Below are 19514 nucleotides of genomic sequence, written 5' to 3' on the forward strand. Positions count from 1 at the left end.
TTAATAATAATAGCCCGCCATCTCGTGGCCATTTTGGGTCATTGCAGGTGGAGGAAAGAACTTAATAATAATAGCCTGCCATTTCGTGGCCATTTTGCGCATGGCAGGTGGAGGAAGGAACTTAATAATAATAGCCTGCCATCTCGTGGCCATTTTCCGTCATTGCAGGTGGAGGAAAGAACTTAATAATAATAGCCTGCCATCTCGTGGCCATTTTGCGTCATTGCAGGGGAGGAAAGAACTTAATAATAATAGGCCGCCGTCTCGTGGCCATTTTGCGCATGGCAGGTGGAGGAAAGAACTTAATAATAATAGCCCGCCGTTTCGTGGCCATTTGGCGTCATTGCAGGTGGAGGAAAGAACTTAATAATAATAGCCCGCCATTTCGTGGCCATTTTGCGCATGGCAGGTGGAGGAAGGAACTTAATAATAATAGCCTGCCATCTCGTGGCCATTTTGCGTCATTGCAGGTGGAGGAAAGAACTTAATAATAATAGCCTGCCATCTCGTGGCCATTTTGCGTCATTGCAGGGGAGGAAAGAACTTAATAATAATAGGCCGCCGTCTCGTGGCCATTTTGCGCATGGCAGGTGGAGGAAAGAACTTAATAATAATAGCCTGCCATTTCGTGGCCATTTTGCGCATGGCAGGTGGAGGAAAGAACTTAATAATAATAGCCTGCCATCTCGTGGCCATTTTGCGTCATTGCAGGGGAGGAAAGAACTTAATAATAATAAGCCTGCCATCTCGTGGCCATTTTGCGCATGGCAGGTGGAGGAGGGCCACGAGATGGCAGGCTATTATTATTGCTGCAATGACGCAAAATGAGATGGCGGGCTATTATATTAAGTTCTTCCTCCCCTGCAATGACGCAAAATGGCCACGAGATGGCGGCTATTATTATTAAGTTCTTTCCTCCCCTGCAATGACGCAAAATGGCCACGAGATGGCAGGCTATTATTATTAAGTTCTTTCCTCCACCTGCCATGCGCAAAACGGCCACGAGATAGCGGGCTATTATTATTAAGTTCCTTCCTCCACCTGCCATGCGCAAAATGGCCACGAGATGGCAGGCTATTATTATATATTGTCAACGCAATTTCCCATAGACTTTGAAAACCGCGGTTTTCACGTAATTTGAGGTCTATTTTCACCCCGTTTTCCCTCCTAGAGTGATGGGGGACTCAGAGTAAGACCCCACGTCGGATTTCGCCACATTTTTAACCTGATTATTTTTATTTATATTAAATTTCGCGATTCCTTCCCTGCGCCTGACATAACGAAAAACCTCCACCAGGTGGCAGGCTGTTATTGCTGTGCAATTTCTTTCCTCCACCTGCAATGACGCAAAAAGGCCACGAGACGGCGGGCTATTATTATTAAGTTCTTTCCTCCACCTGCAATGACGCAAAATAGCCACGAGATGGCGAGCTTTTATTATTAAGTTCTTTCCTCCACCTGCCATGCGCAAAATGGCCACGAGACGGCGGGCTATTATTATTAAGTTCTTTCCTCCACCTGCCATGCGCAAATGGCCACGAGACGGCGGCCTATTATTATTAAGTTCTTTCCTCCCCTGCAATGACGCAAAATAGCCACGAGATGGCGGGCTATTATTATTAAGTTCCTTCCTCCACCTGCAATGACGCAAAATGGCCACGAGATGGCGGCTATTATTATTAAGTTCTTTCCTCCACCTGCCATGCGCAAAATGGCCACGAGACGGCGGCCTATTATTATTAAGTTCTTTCCTCCCCCTGCAATGACGCAAAATAGCCACGAGATGGCAGGCTATTATTATTAAGTTCCTTCCTCCACCTGCAATGACGCGAAATGGCCACGAGATGGCGGGCTATTATTATTAAGTTCTTTCCTCCACCTGCCATGCGCAAAATGGCCACGAGACGGCGGGCTATTATTATTAAGTTCTTTCCTCCACCTGCCATGCGCAAAATGGCCACGAGACGGCGGGCTATTATTATTAAGTTCTTTCCTCCCCTGCAATGACGCAAAATGGCCACGAGATGGCGGGCTATTATTATTAAGTTCTTTCCTCCTCCCTGCAATGACGATGGCGGAAAATGGCCACGGAAATGGCCACGAGTGGCGGGCTATTATTGTCAATGCAATTTCCCATAGACTTTGAAAACCGTGGTTTTCATTCAATGTGTGGTCTATTTTCCCCCCGTTTTCCCCCCTAGAGTGATGGTGGACTCAGAGTAAGACCCCTCGTTGGATTTTGCCACATCTGTAACCTGATTATTTTTATTTATATTAACATTTGCGATTCCTTCCCTGCGCCTGCCATAACGGAAAATATCCACCAGGTGGCAGGTTGTTATTGCTGTGCAATTTCTGTACTTCACCTGCCATAACGCCTTATTAATATTCTAAAGAGGCAGGGTTTTTTGCAGCTGTGGTCTTTTTAGGCTCCCCTGATGGAAGATAGAATTTTCCTCCAGTGTATCAACTCAGCTTCAGGGCCAGCTAGAACAATGCAGCCCCTTCCTCGGCCCTCCACAAGTGGCAACAGCTGTCCAGTTAATGCCCCAAAAATCCGTCCATCCATCGGTCTCCATCGGAAAAATCCAAGTCTTCCACCACGTCCTCTTCTCCTCTTGCCAGCTGTTGCAACTCTGCCCGAGGCAGCGGTTTCCGATGGCGGTGACTCCGTTGGGGCACGGCCCTCTCGCCTCCTGGAGAAGGAAGGAAGAAAAACAGGCTTCAATCAAAGGAAATATCACATGCAAGGTGTACACTTTGGGGTCGGTCTAGATGAGCTCTGGTGTCTCTCTGTCTTCTTCAAACCGATCGGATGAATTGGGCGGCCTTAGGCCCTTCCAAGCAGGGCTTCTCAGGCACCAAAGGCATCGAAATGCTCTCCCAGGATTAGCGTTGCCTCTGACCTTGGATGGTCCTCAACCAGGGGAAACTTGGCCAGCCCGCCACTGACAGCTTGGCTTTCCTTAAAAAGCTTCGGTGACAAGATCTGAACTCGGCTCGGGAAGCCCTCCAAGCTGGGGGGGGGGAAGAGAAAACACCCCCCTCCCTTCTCAATCCATGTCAGACGCTGCCTTTGGTCTCCTCTGCCAGACTCTTCCTCACCCCTTGCCTGGTTTTTAATTTTTAAATTTAGTTTTTAAAGTTGGGAAGGATCCCTTCCTGCAGGGGGGAGGAGATCCTCTTTGGCCCTCAAGTTTAGCCAGCGGGATTTCTTTCTCTCTCTCTCTCTCTCTCTCTCTCTCTCTTTTAACCCCACCACCCTGGAAGAGATGTTGACTTGCTGCTTCAGTGCTGGGCTGGGCAGCTGAAAGCAGCAGAGCTTTTAAACAGAAGTGGGGAAAGAAATCCCGAATTGAAGGACGGAAAAAGGAGAAGGGGTTCACGGAAGGAGAGGCGGGAGCCGAAAAGCAGAAATTAAAAGTAAGTGGTTTTGATGGTTTTTTCCCCCCCTGGTTCAGAGGAGGCAGCTGGCTTTTCGTTTTCCACGGCTTGGTGGGCTGAGATTAGAGGAGGGTATTTTTATCCTGCCTTTATTGTTGTTTTTATAAATAACTCCAGGCAGCCAAAGGGTTGATGCCAAAAACTGACAGGGACCGTGGGGGGGAAGAGAGGAGGGGTTGGAAAACTTATTTTAGCTTTTGCAAAGTTAAAAATGCAAACATAAGAAGGCCCTTCCTTCCTTCCTTCCCTCCATTCCCCTCTTCCTCCCTCTTTCCTTTCTATCCAACCCTTCTTTTCTTCCTCCCTTCCTTCCTCCTCCTTTTCCTTCTACCCCCTTTCTCCTCCCTCCCTCTCCTTCTTTCTTCCCTTTCTCCTTCCTTCCTTGCTCCCTCCCCCTTTCTTTCTTCTCTCTCCTTCTTTCTTCCCTCCCTCCCTCTCGCTCTCTCCTTTCTTCCCTCTTCTTCCTTCCCACCTTGCTTCCTCCCTCCCCTTATCTCCTTCCTTGCTCCCTCCCTCCCTCCCTTTCTGAATTCTGCCAGCAGAGGCCGCTATGGGAGTGAGCAAACTTTCATTTTGAACATTTTACAGGAAAGTGCACAAATTCAGCCCCTTTTAGAGAGGGATGGAGGTTCAGCCACCAGGACAAAGAAGAATAACCCGGTGCTCACAGACAAAAACAACCCATAAATACACCTGTTCTTTGCAACAAACTATAAATAAACCGGGGTTATGTTTGTCTGGGAGATGCCAAAATGCAGAGATAATCCTTAGCTCGTAACACGCCAAATTTACAGCTGCGCTTCGGCACAAAAGACACAAACGAAACAACATAAAAGTTTTGCAAGTCCCAGAAATTTCTCAGCCCAGGAGGCTGCCTGTCGCTTCTCTGCATGAGCTGCTGTTCTGGGATGGTTTTTCTCCTACACCGTTTAGAGACACACGGGGCAGATTTCCAGGGATGTTCTCAAAATCAGGTGGATTATGTCTGATTTATTTATTCCCCTTATTGATCTAAACAATTCAGCTGCTTTGCAATCCACCTTGTCTCGAAATGGTGGAAGGTTCGGAACAAAATGCCCATCCGCTGTTGGAATTACAGGACATCTACAAAATAAAATATAATACAAACTAAGCTATAAACTAGACTATAATAAAAAGTAGACTATAAAGTAAACTATAAAGTAAACTATGAAGTAAACTATGAAGTAAACTATAAACTAAAATAAACTAAATTATAAATTAAACTATAAACTAAACTAAACTAACATAAAATAAAATAAACTATACACTAAACTAGAAATGATAAAGTCAGACCATCTGGCTGACTGTGCAATGAACCAAAAATAAAATTATAATAAAATAAAGTAAAATAAAATAATAATAATAATGATGATAAAATAAAGTGCGAACATCCTGATGAACATCCTGATGACTGTGTAATGAACTAAAAATAAAATAAGATAAAATGAAATAATGAAATGAATCTGCAGACTTCAGGGGGACCCAGGTCTCTGCGGCTAGGCAGAAAAAGCCGTCCAGGTGTTTTTCTCCCGCTCTCCAGATGTCGGGCGGGATCTTCACCCCCTTGGAGAACCTGTGTGAGCTGGACAACGCCAACTGCCACCCGCTGGTGTGCTTCCTGTGCCACGAGCAGTACGAGCACCCCTGCCTCCTGGACTGCTACCACAACTTCTGCGCCAGCTGCCTGCGGGGACGAGCCATCGACAGCCGCCTGGCCTGCCCCCTGTGTGGGTAAGGAAGGACTCCCTGGCTTTGGGACCGCCTTACTGGGCCGTAGGGGTTGGAGTGGAGGACCTCCAGGGCCCCTTCCCGCTCTAGGATCCCGCCTCCTGCATTTGGCAAAGCTAAGTTGCTAGCCCTCATGGTTTCTGCCAAGGAAGACAGGGGAGAGTTTCTGGAAACTGAAATAGATTAAGAGAGGTCTGACAATTAGAGGACTACCAATGATTGTCCAGGCTCTTCTTGAAAAACCTCCACCGCCTCTGGATTTAATCATGGCTTGTCACGGGTTTTAATCATGGTTTGTCATGGTTAGCAGCAAATAAGCTCCAAAGACCTTACTTTTGAGTAACCACAAGCCAGGTTGTGTCTTCCTTGCAGCCACCAGTCCGTCGTGAAGGGGAATGGGCTCCCTCCCGAAGACCAGCTGCTCAAATTCCTAGTGGACAGCTCCGGAGATTACGAGGAGGATGTCCTGTGTGCGAATTGTGACCTGCAAAGCACGAAGCAGGTAAGCCGAGATGCGATCCGGCCTCCGACCAGGTGGGGCAAGTCCCGTCCAGAAGCATTTGCAGGGATAAAGGGGTTGTTTCGCCCACTGGCTTACAGGATTGTAGACCGGCGGGCAAGGAGGGGTCTCCCTGAGATCATCTAGGCCAACCCTCTAGGCATGCAGGCTGAGGAAATTCTGGGAGTTGGAGTCCACCCCTTTTCAAATTGCTAAGCTTGAGAGACACAGCAGTGGAGCACCCGTGTGGCAGAGCAGTCTATCTTAACAGCAGTGGCGAGTGTCCCATAGAGCACACCTTCTCTAATTACCTTCAGGAGCCCCTTCTCAGCCCCCTTCTCTGACTGCACCTCTTTCTCCTCCTCCTCCTTGGCTTCCTCCTCCCCTCCAACACCCATCATCCCCTCCCGAAGGAGCTGGACGCCATGTACTTCTGCAACACCTGCAGCCAGCCGCTGTGTGCCAAGTGCCGGGAAGAGACGCACAAGGCCAGGATGTTCTCCCGCCACGAGATCGTCTCGCTGAGCAAACGGGCGAAGGAGGTCCATAAGAAATGCCGTACGTGCTCAGAGGCTAGGTTCTCACGCGTGACCCTTCTTGACCCTCCCCCCCCTCCCAAAAACCCAGCCAAGCCCGACTTCCTTGCAGCGAGAACACAGCAGCAAAGAATCACAGAACTGTAAAATCGTAGAATCATCGAACCGGAATCCTAGAATTGTAGAGTCACAATCATAGAATCAGAATCATGGAATACTAAAATTGTGGATTCACAGAATCGGAGTCGTAAAATTGTAAAATCGTAGAAGCATAAAATCATAGAATTATAGGACCAGAACTGTAGAATTGTAGAATCACAATCATAGAAATCAGAATTGTAAAATCATAGAATCAGAGTTATAGAATTGTAAAATTGTAGAATCATAGAACCCGAATCCTAGAATTGTAGAATCACAATCATAGAATCAGAATCGTAAAATCATAAATTACAGGACCAGAATCGTAGAATCCGAATCATAGAATTGCAGAATTGGAATCGTAGAATCACAGAATCTCAATCATGGAATTGCAGAATTATAGAGTTGTAGAATTGTAGAAACACAATAATAGAATTGAAGATAGAATCATGGAATCACAGAGAAATAGGGCTGGAAGGGAACTTTGGAGGTCTTCTAGTCTAACCCCCTGCCCCAAGGCAGGAGTTGTTATAACTTATAATTCATTCTTATTTTTGTTCATTTTTTTTTCACGTTTTGCTTCCCACGTCTTCCTTCTACGTTCTGGAATCTGAATTCTCCCTTGAATTTGCAACCCAAACAAGTTTTGGTTTGAAAGCATGAAATTCTTCTTTTCCGAGGCTCCAAATTTTCAGTACGATTTTTTGGGGGGCTCAACCCTGAATTATAAAATCACGCTGTTGTTATTTTCTCTCTTTCCCAGCCCTCCACGAGGAATTGTACATCATGTTCTCCACGGAGAAAAAATCCATGCTTTGCATTAACTGTTTCCGGGATATGCCTGTGTAAGTTTGCAATTTTTCAAAACCCACCTCTGTCAAAGGCATTTTAAGGGCTTTTAATCTGAATTTAACTTAATTTGAATTCAATTTAAAGAATAAAAAATTAAATTAAACCAAACTGAATTTAAACTTTAATGGGCAGCCTTGAAAGGCCCTGTAGGGTCTCCTGCTTGAGCAGAGAGTTGGATTATTAAGAAAGTCCAAAGTCCTAAAAAGCAGATCATGCCATTTTTTTCCCCTTCTCCAGGGAGAGCCGAGCCCATTGCATCGATATTGAGACGGCCTACATGAGGGGGTGTGAGAAGCTGGACCAGGCTGTGATGGTGAGCGGAAAGGAGTTGGGAAATAGCCCTGGAGCTGGGAATGGCTTTTATTCGCCAACGGAGGCTAGAGGTGACATTAGAGGGCATCTAGTCCAGCCCCTGGCTAGCGTGGGAAGGATGGGCCACCACGGGGATTAGCCCACGCTGGGATCACGCCTTTTCTGCCTCCCTCTCTTCCTTTCTCCCTTCTTTCTTTCCCTCCCTCCTAACTGCCCTTTCCCCCTCCCTTTTTGCTCTCTTCCTCCTCCTCCATTTTCTTTTCCTTCTTTCCTTCCTTTCTTCCCTCCCTCCCCATCTTTCCTTTTCCTATCGTTCTCTTCTTCCTCCCTCCCTCCCTGTCTTTCCATTCCTCCCTTCCATCCCTTTTCCTTCTTTCCTACCTTTTCCTTTCCTCTCCCTCTCCTCCCTCCCTCCCTCCCTCCCTCCCCGTGATCGCCAGGATTCCCCTCCCTTACGAGAAAGTTTCCAAACAGCCCCCCCTTTTTGCAAACCTGCCCCCCCGAAGGGTGCCAAGCCCCAGAAGACTTGGGTTCGAGAGGCAGCCAGCCACGGCTGCCAAAGCCTGGCTCTGGGGCAGCTTCTACCAGAGCAGCCAGCTCTTGAAGGCAGCCGTGTCCCACGGGGCTGCGTGGCTGTCCGTCTGTCCGTGGCAGGCGGTGAAGGAGCTGCAGACGTCCACCCGCGAGGCCATTGTCCTGCTCAAGGCCATGATCGAGGAGGTGCGGAACAGCGCGGACGAGGAGTCCTCGGCCATCAACGCCCTCTTCGGCAGCATGCAGGTGAGACGGGCTCACCTGTGCCCCTCCCCGCCCCCCCCCCGGGTGGCCAACCCTCCCTGCCCAACTCCTCCTCCTTCCCCTTTCCTTCTCCTAGGAGAAGCTGGCCGAGAGGAAGAGGAGCCTGCTAAAGGCTGTGCAGAGGTAAAGGCTGGCACTCCACCTGTACGCGGGTAGTCCTCGAATTTACGACCGTCAGTTTAGTGAGCCTTCAAAGTGGCGGCGGCACTGAAGAAAGGAGAGAGAGACCTAGGGCCATTTTTCACACTTACGACCGTCGACGTATCCCCAGGATTACGTGATCAACGGACTCACGCTTACGACGGTCGCAGGGTCCCTGGGGTCACATGGGCCCCCCTTTTTTTACGACCGGTCATTAAGTCCCCCTTTCACCCCCCCAGCGCCGTGGCAGCTTTGAACAGTCCTCAAACGACCAGGGTTTGCTGCGACCGTTGTAAGTGCGAGGATCAGCTCTCTGCAAAGCCCCGGGGCTGGGGGTGGGGGAAAGGAAGCAGGGGTTGGACTGGATGACCTCCCGGTGTCCCTCCCCATTTTATGCATCCCTGCTTCTCCCTCTCTGCTGCTCTCTTTTTTGAGAAAAAACAGCCTGAAAATGGCTTTTTTTTTTTTAAAAAAAAAAATCATTTCTTAGCCAGTACGAAGAAAAGGAAAAAGCATTTAAGGAGCAGCTGTCTCACCTGGCTTCTTTGCTGCCAACCCTCCAGGTAAGGAGGGACCCATTCCCCCTCCCCTCCTTTCGGACCGAGATATCCTAGCCACGAAGGCCCCCCCCCGCGTCTTCCCCCTTTGCAACCCTTTAAATCCCATTTTTTGTGTGCAAAACGGCGCCTGTTTTCTGACTTTAGGTGCACCTGGTCACCTGTTCAGCGTTCCTCAGTTCGGCCAACAAAGCTGAATTCCTGGATCTGGGCTACGTGAGTCGAATTTCCCTTTCCCGGAGCTGCCGGGAGGGGCACAAGGGAGGGGGAAGACTTGAACCCGGGGCTTGGAGATGCCTGAGGAGGGGGGCAGAGTCCTGGGGTCACGTGATTTCCTTTTGCGACCTTCGGACCAGCAAAGTGAAGGGGAGGAAGAGACGGATTCACTTAACGACACTGCGGCTCCCTCAACAACAGCGGTGATTTCACTTAGGAACGGTGGCCAGGAAGGGCGTAAAACGGGGCAAAACGCACTCCGCGCATTTCTCACTCGGCCACATAAATTTTGGGGCTCCGGAATGGACTAAGGTCTTCTGCTCGGGCAGGGGGTTGGACTAGATGACCTCCAAGGTCCCTTCCAGCCCTAGGGTTTGGGGATGGCCGTCCGGTTGACTGAGGCTGCCCTGCTTTTGATTCCAGCAACTGATGGAGCGCTTGCAAAGGATTGTCAAACAACCCCACCGGTTGAGGCCGTCGCAAACCAGCAAGGTGAGATAAACCTGGATTCTGCAGATAAACCCCGGATACTTGGTTTGCGGAGGGAGGAGGCTAAGCTAACAGGCCTGTCTGAGCAAAATTCTGGTCCTCCCTCCCTTTTCCTTCCTTCCTTCTTCCTCCCTCCCTCCCTCCTTTTCTTCCTCGCTCCCTCCTTCTTTCCTTTCCTCCCTTCTTCCCTTCCTTCCTCCCTCTTTCCTTTCTTCCTCTCTCCCTCCTTCTTTCGTTCCCTCCCTCCCTCCCTTCCTTCCATTTCCAGATCAACAGCGAATACCGGGCTGAGTTTGCCCACTGCCTGGAGCCGCTGCTGCCTTTGTCCCCACGCTGGTCAGTGGTGGGCACCGCAGGAGCCATCGGACCCGGCCTGAGCAACAGCAACATGTACGTCTCTTGTTCAGTGGGCACCCTAGAGGTCATTTAGCCCATTGCAACAGCTGGACCCCACTGCATCGTCTCAGCTTCTTCCTTATTGGCTAGGCAGCCGGCTGAAGGCGGGGCTGGCCAGCAGCGACAGCCACTCAAACCCTTGGGAAGGGGGGTCTATGCGGCAAGGAGGATTCTAGGAAGTCTTACATAGCCAGTCTCTCCCACCATCTCTTTTGCTTGGAGGACTAAGTCAGCCAGTTAGTGAGATAATGCAGGACTTCAACTCCCAGAATTCCCCAGCCGTCTACCTGTCTCAGGTACTTAGGAAGGACTCTAAGATGTGGGGAAGAAAACCTGGCAAATCCTATTTTAATAATTTTATTTTAATCTAAAACTCAAGTTGGCACCCCAAGTTCAGGGCTCCACCCGCTGGAGCGTTTCAAATACGAGCCATTTGAGTTGGGAATCATATGAAGTCTCCTGCCTTAAGCAGCGGGTTGGAGTAGATGACCTCTGAGGTCCCTTCCAGCCCCACGGTCCTATGTTCTAAAGTGTCCTGATTCTGCAACCGACCAGCTTGCAGGCAGTCCTCGACTCACAATTCATTTAGTGACCATTCAAAGTTACAACGGCACTGAAAAAAAGTCACTTAAGGGCTGTTTTTCACACTTTCAATGCCATCCCCAAAAGTCACGTGACCAGAATGCAGAGGCTTGGCAACTGGCATGTACTTATGACGGTTGCAGGCTTGCCAGGACCTTGCTCATCCAGCTGTCTTTTTCCTGGCTTACTGGCTTTGCAAGGAAGGGCTAATAAAACTCCCCATTTTTCCTGGCTTCTGTCTAGGATTGCCAGCTCCAAGACCCTCTTAGCGACCGGCTGTTCGTCGTCGCTTGAGAAAATGCCCCTGCCTGGGTCGCCGGTAAGGAAGGCCACGATGCACCGATATATCAGCACGAAAGTCCTCCTGGCCGAAGGGAGAGAGACGCCGTTTACCGACCACTGTCGGGACTACGAGAACACCTATCGGGTAAGGACCACGGGAAACCCCGCTCCCAAGGTGCATCTGCCTCATTCGCTTAACGACCGGCGCAAGAAAGGTTGCAAAATCAGGCGACTAATTTAACAGTCATCGCAACTTAACGAGGGCCGATTACGGTCGTTAAACCGAGGACTACCTGTACAAAAAGTGAAGAGAAGGATGCAGATAGTTCTCAGTCTACGGCCATTCCATTTGGCGAAGCTACGACTGCACGGAAGTAGCCAGTTCTCGCACTTATGACCGTTGCATCCCCATTGATGACATGATCCAAATTTCAGGTCTTGACTTGTATTTATGACGGTCACAGCATCCTGGGGGTTTATGTATGTGTGACGTGCGATGGCCAATTGGTGACCTTCCCAACCGGCTCCCGACGAATGGAGACAATGCAGGAGGCAGGTTCGCTTAACAACCACTGGATTCGCTTAACGACAGGAACGGTTCGCTGCTACACAATGCTGGCTGGAAAGATGAAAAGGGTTGTAAAATTGGGCTTGACTCATTCAGCAACCGGCTGGGAATTGTTGGTCGTAAGTCGAGGACTGTCTGTAATATATCAGGAGAACGTTTCGTACGTACAATTCTACGTATATTCACCTCTCGTGGAATTTGGGGGCTGCTTTTTAGTCAAGTTTGATCTTTGAAATGTTCCTCCCAGCAAGAACAGGCTTGAGAGGCGGTTAGAACATAGGGCTGGGAGGGACCTCAGAGGTCATCTAGCCCAACCCGCTGCTTAAGGCAGGTGGTGGTTCCCAACTCGAATGGCTGGTCTCTGAAACCCTCCAAGCGATGGGAGCCCTGGACTTTGGGATGCCGGGTTGAGTTTTTTAAATCCAATTAAAAGTTATGCAAATTTTAGGGAGCCCGGGCAGGTTTCGCACCCTTTCCTCACGCCGTGTGTGTGTCTCTGTCTCGTGTGCGCAGGCGCTGCAGTCTGAGATCCAGAGCCTGAAAGACCAGGTGCAGGAGCTCCACCGCGACCTCACCAAGCACCACTCCCTGATCAGGACGGAGAAGGTGAGCGAAATCCTGCAGAAATCCCTCCAGGTGGACGTCCAGATTGCCTCCCAGTTCTCGTCGGTGGAAATGAGACGGACCGGGTTTGAAGAGGTAAGCCGGCCACGCCTCTTCGTGGCAACTCTTGAACTCGCCGCCCTGGCTGAATTCTCTCCCCCTTTTTCTTACTCTTTCCTCTTTCTCCTCCTCCTCGCATCGTGGCTAGACCTGGGAGGAAACTTACCAGCGGGTGGCCAACGAGCAGGAGATTTACGAAGGTGAGGGTCTCTTCCTCTTGGGCGGAGGCGCCTCTGAGCGTGTGCAGAGTTGCAGGGGGGAGGGAAGGAGGGTTGGCTTTCGGGAAGGAAAAACTCGGCTTCTCTCCTTGCCCAGCCCAGCTCCATGACCTGCTGCAGCTCCGGCAGGAGAACAGCTACCTGACGGCCATCACCAAGCAGATCGGCCCCTACGTCCGCTCCATCGCCCGGGTCAAGGAGAGGCTGGAGCCCAGGTGAGGGGACACCTGCCCCCCAGGTGTATCCATCAATTAATCAATGAAATCAGCTCCTGGACCATGGCTAGTGGTCTGCCTCGACTCCCTCCTTCCCTTCCCTTCCTTTTCTCTCCTTCCTTTCCTTCTCTCTCCTTTCCTTTCCTCCATCCGGCATCCACCCGTCCTTCCTTGTCTTTCTCTTTCTTCTTTCCTTTCCTTTTTCTCTTTCCTCCCCCACTCCCCTCCTCCTCATTCTCCATTACTTCAGGGCTCACTGAGCCCCCACCGCAAATGGCCCCCTTCGCCTCGTGGCGGGAAGCTCCCCTGGGGTTCACTCGGACCCCCCTCCGCTTCGCAGGTTCCAGGAGGGGAAAGAGAAAACGGATCCGCCAGAGAGCCAGCTCAAGATCTACGAAGACGGATCCCTCCCGGCCAAAGCTCAGCCCAGGTAATCGACCGATTCCATGGTTTATGGAAACACACAGGTAGCCCTCGGACTTACGACTGCCGAGCCCGAAATTTTCATGGCTAAGTTGTTAAGTGAGTTTGGCCCCCTCTGACCACCATTCTTGCCACCCGTCGTTAAGTGAACCCCTGCAGTTGTTCACGTGGACGTTAAGCGAATCCAGCTGCCCCCCCATTAACTTTGCCGGCCAGAAGGTCGCCAAAGGGGGAGGGAATCCCATGACCCCCCCGGGGACACTGCGACCGTCATAAATGCGAGCCGGCTGCCAAATGCCTGAACTTCGGTCACTAAACGGATGACTGTAAGTCGAGGACTACCTGTATTTGGCTCGATTCTTTAATTTTCCTCTCCTTTCTGCGGAACAATCTCGGTAGCACCGGCAAAGAATGGGCCCCTAAACCGGAAGCGCCGATGCTCAGCTCAGCCGCCACAGACCCGCAGCCGAAGCTCCCCGAGGTCTTCAAAAACAAGACGAAAATGAGGGCCGAGACCCCCCTGGACCCCACGGGAGCCCCAGCCAGCCTCACCAAGGAAGGAGACCTGGAGACGCAGCTCCTTTTGCACTGAGGGTGCAAAATTTTCCTTTCGGAAAAATAAAAATATCTACCTACCCATCTGTGCCTATGCTGTGAATTCTGGAGGCTTTACGTCTAAAATAATAATAATAATAATAATAATAATAATAATAATAATAATAATAATAATAATAATAATAATAATACAAGGAAGAAGAAGAGGAAGAGGAAGAAGTAGTAGAAGTAGTTCCTAAGTCCTTGGTTAGGACTTGAGCTGTCGAGCTACCAAACAGCCCCAAAAGCTGTGAATCTCACTAAAGATAGTAAAAATAATGTTTTCTTTCTTTCACTTTTGTCATCCTTGCAACCTGACTGAAAATAACGGGAAGGAAAAGTGAAAAAGCAAAAAGCCAATATTAGACTTAGTAAAAAAACCAAAAAAAACACCTTAAAATTGCTTCCTCCTGCAAGTTTCTCCTTCACACAAAAAATAGGGGTCCCACCCTCCATAGGAAAACCCCCCCCCCCGCCCTCCGTTTCCAACGTCATTAAGGGAGACACACAGTGGTTGTCTATTAACAACTCTATTGCAAAGGATTGTGCTAAAATCTATCCAAGCGATTATTTTGCCAGCTTTTAAAGCCCCCGCCGCTCTTCCTCTCCGGATTATAAGCGCCGCAAACAGAATAACGAAAAAAAAAGGTAATAAATTTATCTTTGGTTTGTAACCGGGACAGGAGTGTGCCATTGGAAAAGTTTGAGGAAGGAAAGCATGATGTGTTTGGTTTTTACCAATCTGTATCTGTGCAAAGTTAGAAAACAATTTTGACGCGGTCCTTTACGGAAACGAGATGTTGAAATGAACAAGCTAATGAAATTTAAACGGAAAAAAGAGAAACAGCAAGAAATGTTGAAACGCTTGGCCCAGAGAGGGGGAAAAGGCAAAATAATAAAATATTTAAAAAAAACAACCAAGGAAGGAAACAGGTGTAGAAACTGACACGTATGTGAGATTTGTCATCAAGGTTTTGCATAAGTAAATGGGGGGGGGGGGGGAGAATCCCCCAAAACTTCCTTTGGCAGACCAAAATTATTGCAGGCTGGTAGAGGGGGAAAAAAAAGTGATTTTATGCTACAAGACAGCTGGATGCGAATTTTATACCCTATAAAATTAATCGGACATTTTCCAAAAGAATTTTTAAGATCAGGCTTCCAACAGCTGAGCGCGAATTTCACAACTTATAAAAAGTTAATTTATAATTATTTTTTTTTACAAAAGATGTTAAGGTCAGGCTTCAAACAGCGTTAAGCAGCCATAAGAAAGGCAAACGGGAAGAGATTCAGATTTTCATGATTTTCTCTTTTTTGTGTGTGGGGGGGGAGGAAATATAATCTGCGGGAATTTTTTTTTTCCTCCGCAATCTTTTGATCCAGGCTGGGAATTCGGACTCGGGGCAACACATAAGTGCCCAGTGGCAAATTTTCTCTTTTTTAAAAAGAAAAGAAAATAAAATAAAATTAGACTTATGGCTGTCGGAGAACTCTAGGCAGCCCCGTAAATCCTCCAACAAAGGTGTATTTTTTTTTTTTTTTTAAAAGAAACCTCTAGACTTTTTGGAGCCCTCTGCATGTGCTCAGAGGACTTTCCCCAGCCTTGGTGAAGGATGTGCCCCCTGAGCCCCCCCCCCCAGTGTTAAGTGACGGGGTGACTCGGGTCTCAAAGTCCGATTCTGAAGCCCCGTATAAAGGGGAGTCCAGAGGGTACCTTCTTCTTATAGGCTAAATATTCCTCTCCGAAAAAGTGGATCAGGGCCCTTTCTTCCTCCTCGACCCGATCGCGGAAAAAACGCCAGGAAACCAGGGTGTAGCCGATCAGGCAGACGGGGTTGCAGAGAAGTACCTGGAAGGGAGGGAAATGAGAGAGAGAGAGAGAGAGAGAGAGAGAGAGAGAAATGGTTATTTTTTTTTGGGGGGAATTCTCTTCCTGGTTGGCACCCTCGAGAAAAGCAACCTGACTTAGTTTAATTTAAAACTCAAGTTGGCACCCCAAGTCCAGGGCTCCCATCGCTGGAGGGTTTCAAGACGAGCCATTTGAGTTGGGAATCGCCTCCTGCCTTAAGTGGTGGGCTGGACTAGATGGCCTCTGAGGTCCCTTCCAGCCCCACAGTCCTATGTTCTAACGTCACCTTGTAGGGGGTGACAAGCTAGGAAAGGCAGCGAGGGTTGTATTTGCACAATCTTGGAAAAAACGAGAATGCTCCATGGACTTCCCTTCTCAGGTGGTCACCAAAGGGGACCACGTGACTCCCGTCGTAAATACGAGTCGGTCCCCAGGGGGCTGAATTTTGATCACGTGACCGTGAGGACGCTGCGATGGTCGTTAAGTGTGAAGATCGGTCGCAAGTCCCTTTTCCCCCCAGTGACATCGTAACTTCAAACGGCCACTAAACGAACGGTTAAGTCGAGGACCGCCTGGAATGAACGCCGTTCTTTTGTTACGGCGACCCGCCCCTACCTGAGTTCCGATGCTCCAGTAGAACCAGCCCACGTACGAAGGGTGCCGGCACCAGCCGTATACGCCCTGCGTCACCAGCCGGTGTGATGCCGACTTCTCGTTCTGGACGATGTGGTTGAAATTCGAGCCAGCCGTCAGCATGGCTGCCTTGCGCAGGAAGTCGCCCAGGACGACCATCAGCAGCCCAGCGGAGCTCAGCCAGCCCACCTGCTTCAGCTCTGAGAGAGAGAGAGAGAGAGAGACAAAAAATAGGGGGGTGGGTGGGCCTCGACTTGCAACCGTCGGTTCAGTGGCCGTTCAGAGTTACAAATAGCAGAGAAGGAGGGGCTTGGTTGGCGGACGTGGAAAACGCTCTATCCATCCATCTGTATCTCTCTATCATCTGTCTATCCTATCTATCTATCCCTCTATCCACCCACCCATCTATACATCTACCATTTCTCTCTCTCATCTATCTATGTATCAATCTCTCTCTATCCCTCCATCCATCTATGTATCTACCTCTCTCTCTCTCATCTCTCTCTTTATGTATCAATCTCTCTCTATCCCTCCATCCATCCCTCTCTATCCACCCATCCATCTCTATACCTACCATCTCTCTCTCTCTCTCTCATCTATACCTCTCTCTCTTTCTCTAAGGATAAATCCAAGCATTCACCTGGGAAAATGAATTTTTCCACGGTGAACTCAACCCATGAGGAAAGGGCGGCCATCTTGTATTCAAAGCTGTGGTTGAGCAGGAAGGAGTCCAGGGACAGGCTACGGGGGTTGTTGACCGCCGTGACCAAATATTCTGAATAATGGAAGAGGGACAACGAACACATGTACCTACAAAGAGAAAGAGAGAGAGAGAGAGAGAGAGAGACAAGCAAGGAGATGCACAATTGAGAAAAAAAAAATCTGATTCAAACTTCAAGAAAATCCCCCCCCCCCAAAACAGCCATGTTTTGCCTGTAATGTCAACAAGAATCAACCAGCCTTTATTAAAATCTAGTTTGAGTATCATGTGGGTTATTTATTTGTTTATTTATGAAATTTGTTTGCCGCCTGTCTTGTTGTAAGGCAGCCCAGGGAAGTTTTGTTTAGTGTCGATTTATGAGGTGTTGATGTTTCTCTTATCCAGCCACAAAAACCTGGGTGATAATAATCATAATAATCATTTTGTTATTTGGATGCTATTTTTCATGTTAACACACCCAGTTTCCTTGTGCTTATAACACCAGTTTGTGGTAACAGATAAGCACAAACGAAATTTGTTTTTTAAATTACAGGTAGGGTTACCATCCTCGACTTGAAAGTGTCCAAGAGAAAGGGATCTTAAGAGACTATAGAATCCCAGGGCTGGAAAGCACCGTGGAGATCTTCTAATCCAGCCCCCTGCCCAAGGCAGGAGTCCTAGGCTGAAACATTGGGAAGGGACCTGTGAGATCATCTAGTCTAACCCTCCTGCCCAGCGCAGGAATCCCCAAAACAGCAGACAACTCTCGACTGGAACATTCGGAAGTGACCTGTGAGGTCAAGAAGAGATTGGACTGCCAATTGTTAGAAATGGTGTAGGGTCTCCCGCTTGGGCAGGGGGAAGGGGGTTGGACTGGATGACCTACAAGGTCCCTTCCAACTCTGATTCTCTGTTATCTGTCATCTAGTCCAAAACTTGGGTTATTCTTACCAGCCAAAATGTTTCCAGGAAGACTGCCTGAAGCTGAGCAGCAAGCCGCACCCGAACGCAAAGCCCAGGAAACAGGCCCGGATCGCGATCTGCAAGAAAGAGGCAGACAAGGATGGTCAGCTGGGAGGGCAGGCAGGCTGCTATGGCACTGGTAGAGCTACTTGGGGCAGACGGTGGTGGGAGGGATTGCAGGCAAGTGGGCTGCATTAGGTCAAAACTACGGGGCTCAAACGGAGCTTCTTCGGCCTAGCCAACTTTTGTGTGTACAGGCAGTCCTCGACTTACGACCGCCATCGAGGTCAACATTTCTGCTGCTAAGTGACACCGTTGCTAAGGACTTTGTCCCATTTTATGACCTTTCTGGCCATAACAGTTAAGTGAACAGTTAACCATGTGACACTCAGGGACAAACTGCAGCCGTCATAAGCATGAGCCAGTTGCCAAGCATCTGTGATCACGTGACCTGCGGGGATGCCGCAATGGTTGCTAAGTGTGGAAAAATGGTCATATTTAGAAGGGGCCTCCGAGGTCACCTAGCCCAACCTCCCCCCTTTTGCCCAGTGCAGGAAAGATAAAAGAGAATCCTAGTCTAGAACATTTGGAAGGGGTCTGTGAGGTCATCTAGGCCAACCCCCCTCTCCGCCCCCCACAATGCAGGAATCCCTTTTAACAAGCAGAATCCTAAACTGGAATATTGCCCTCTGTACATGCTCAGGAGCCCTTCCCACCCACCCCCTCTCCCATTCCAAGGCAGAAGGCAGCAGAGATAAAAGAAAGATGCTCCTAAGCCACGCCCCCGAGGACCAGGGGGCGTGGCCTCCTCACCTGGTACATCCCGCCCGGCGCTCGGCCCCAGGCCAATAGGAGCGTCGCGTTGGCGCCGGCGACGTGGAGGGCCAGAGCGGCCCGGCCTTGGAAGCCGGCCCGGAGCAGGAGAGGCACGGCAGCCACCACGGAGCCGCCCAGCAAGAAAGCGGCCAGGCTGGTGCGCGCCTCCGCCCCGCGGAACCGTCCGGCCTTCCCCTGCTCGCCGGCCATGGCGAACGGCCCGAGGCCCGCTCAGCTCTCGCGAGACTTGCCGCGCGCGAACGGGGCGTAGCCGGCCCTCCCGTAAATCTCGCGAGACCCCTTCGCGTCGAGATAGGAGTAGGGTGTAGAGATATGAAAAGGGTAGAGGTGCCCAAGGGCTATTTCTGAGTTAATTTCCGAACCCCTACCACCGCTTTGAGTCCCATGGGGCTGCGCCGGCAGGCAGCACATGGGAGTTTGAGTCCTTTGGCAATCTGAAGGTGCTTTCCAGCAAGTTTGGAGGGTTGAGCGATGTTAGGCGGCCTGGAGACTGGCTGCACTTAACACTATTGGCATTTAGAGGCCGGCGTGCCTAGTGGGACTGCCCCTCCAGTGTCTGATGCTCCCCATTCAGCCCCCACCCTCAGTGGTGGGAGTGGGACCCCCATACCTGCTTGCAGTCCCCAATTACCTGGGGAGCTGCAGCAGCCACTGCTGGCCTGGAGTCATGAAAACCAAGAAATTGATCAGGGGGATCTCAGGGGTCATCTAGACCAACCACAGCCTAGAGCAGGAATCCAGCACTGTAGCAGCCTCCAGTCCAGCAATGAGGTCCCCTCCGTTGCATTTAACATCTTCAATTTTCTTTATATGACACTCAAAAGCAATCTCAACAAACAATTGTAAGCAAGACTATGGAGAAG

At 49.7% G+C, this 19514-nt stretch overlaps 2 protein-coding genes across 2 annotated transcripts; one reads left to right on the forward strand and one right to left on the reverse strand.

Moving 5' to 3' along the window:
- Window positions 1-2238: 2238 nt before the first annotated feature.
- Window positions 2239-13717, forward strand: RNF207 (ring finger protein 207). Its single transcript, XM_026685580.2, has 19 exons — window positions 2239-2751; window positions 3293-3423; window positions 5006-5196; window positions 5566-5695; window positions 6106-6250; window positions 7130-7211; window positions 7456-7531; window positions 8185-8310; window positions 8405-8451; window positions 8960-9032; window positions 9174-9242; window positions 9666-9734; window positions 10000-10121; window positions 10953-11136; window positions 12073-12258; window positions 12371-12422; window positions 12538-12655; window positions 12996-13085; window positions 13478-13717. Exons 1-19 carry the CDS (start codon window positions 2439-2441, stop codon window positions 13668-13670), a joined length of 2397 nt encoding a protein of 798 aa, XP_026541365.2. The 5' UTR covers window positions 2239-2438; the 3' UTR covers window positions 13671-13717.
- A 599-nt stretch (window positions 13718-14316) lies between these two features.
- Window positions 14317-18870, reverse strand: ICMT (isoprenylcysteine carboxyl methyltransferase). The gene is made up of 5 exons (XM_026685607.2): window positions 18628-18870; window positions 17803-17891; window positions 16792-16961; window positions 16134-16351; window positions 14317-15518 (listed from the first exon to the last, which is right to left on the reverse strand). Exons 1-5 carry the CDS (start codon window positions 18838-18840, stop codon window positions 15336-15338), a joined length of 873 nt encoding a protein of 290 aa, XP_026541392.2. The 5' UTR covers window positions 18841-18870; the 3' UTR covers window positions 14317-15335.
- Between the last annotated feature and the right edge of the window lie 644 nt (window positions 18871-19514).

The sequence above is a fragment of the Notechis scutatus genome, chromosome 16 (genome assembly GCF_049901735.1).
Source record: "Notechis scutatus isolate UNSWTSFEM ecotype Mainland chromosome 16, rNotScu1.2, whole genome shotgun sequence".
Classification (NCBI taxonomy): Eukaryota; Metazoa; Chordata; class Lepidosauria; order Squamata; family Elapidae; genus Notechis; species Notechis scutatus.

Excerpts from the sequence above, each read along its gene's own strand:
- ICMT (XM_026685607.2), bottom strand. The coding sequence starts at position 18,840 with ATGGCCGGCGAGCAGGGGAAGGCCGGACGGTTCCGCGGGGCGGAGGCG. Across the intron at positions 16,962-17,802 it reads TCCTGGAAACATTTTGGCTG|GTACATGTGTTCGTTGTCCC; the intron begins GTAAGAATAACC and ends TTCTCTTTGTAG. Across the intron at positions 16,352-16,791 it reads GGAAAAATTCATTTTCCCAG|AGCTGAAGCAGGTGGGCTGG; the intron begins GTGAATGCTTGG and ends TCTCTCTCTCAG.
- RNF207 (XM_026685580.2), top strand. The coding sequence starts at position 2,439 with ATGGAAGATAGAATTTTCCTCCAGTGTATCAACTCAGCTTCAGGGCCA. Across the intron at positions 8,452-8,959 it reads CTGCTAAAGGCTGTGCAGAG|CCAGTACGAAGAAAAGGAAA; the intron begins GTAAAGGCTGGC and ends ATCATTTCTTAG. Across the intron at positions 9,735-9,999 it reads GGCCGTCGCAAACCAGCAAG|ATCAACAGCGAATACCGGGC; the intron begins GTGAGATAAACC and ends TTCCATTTCCAG.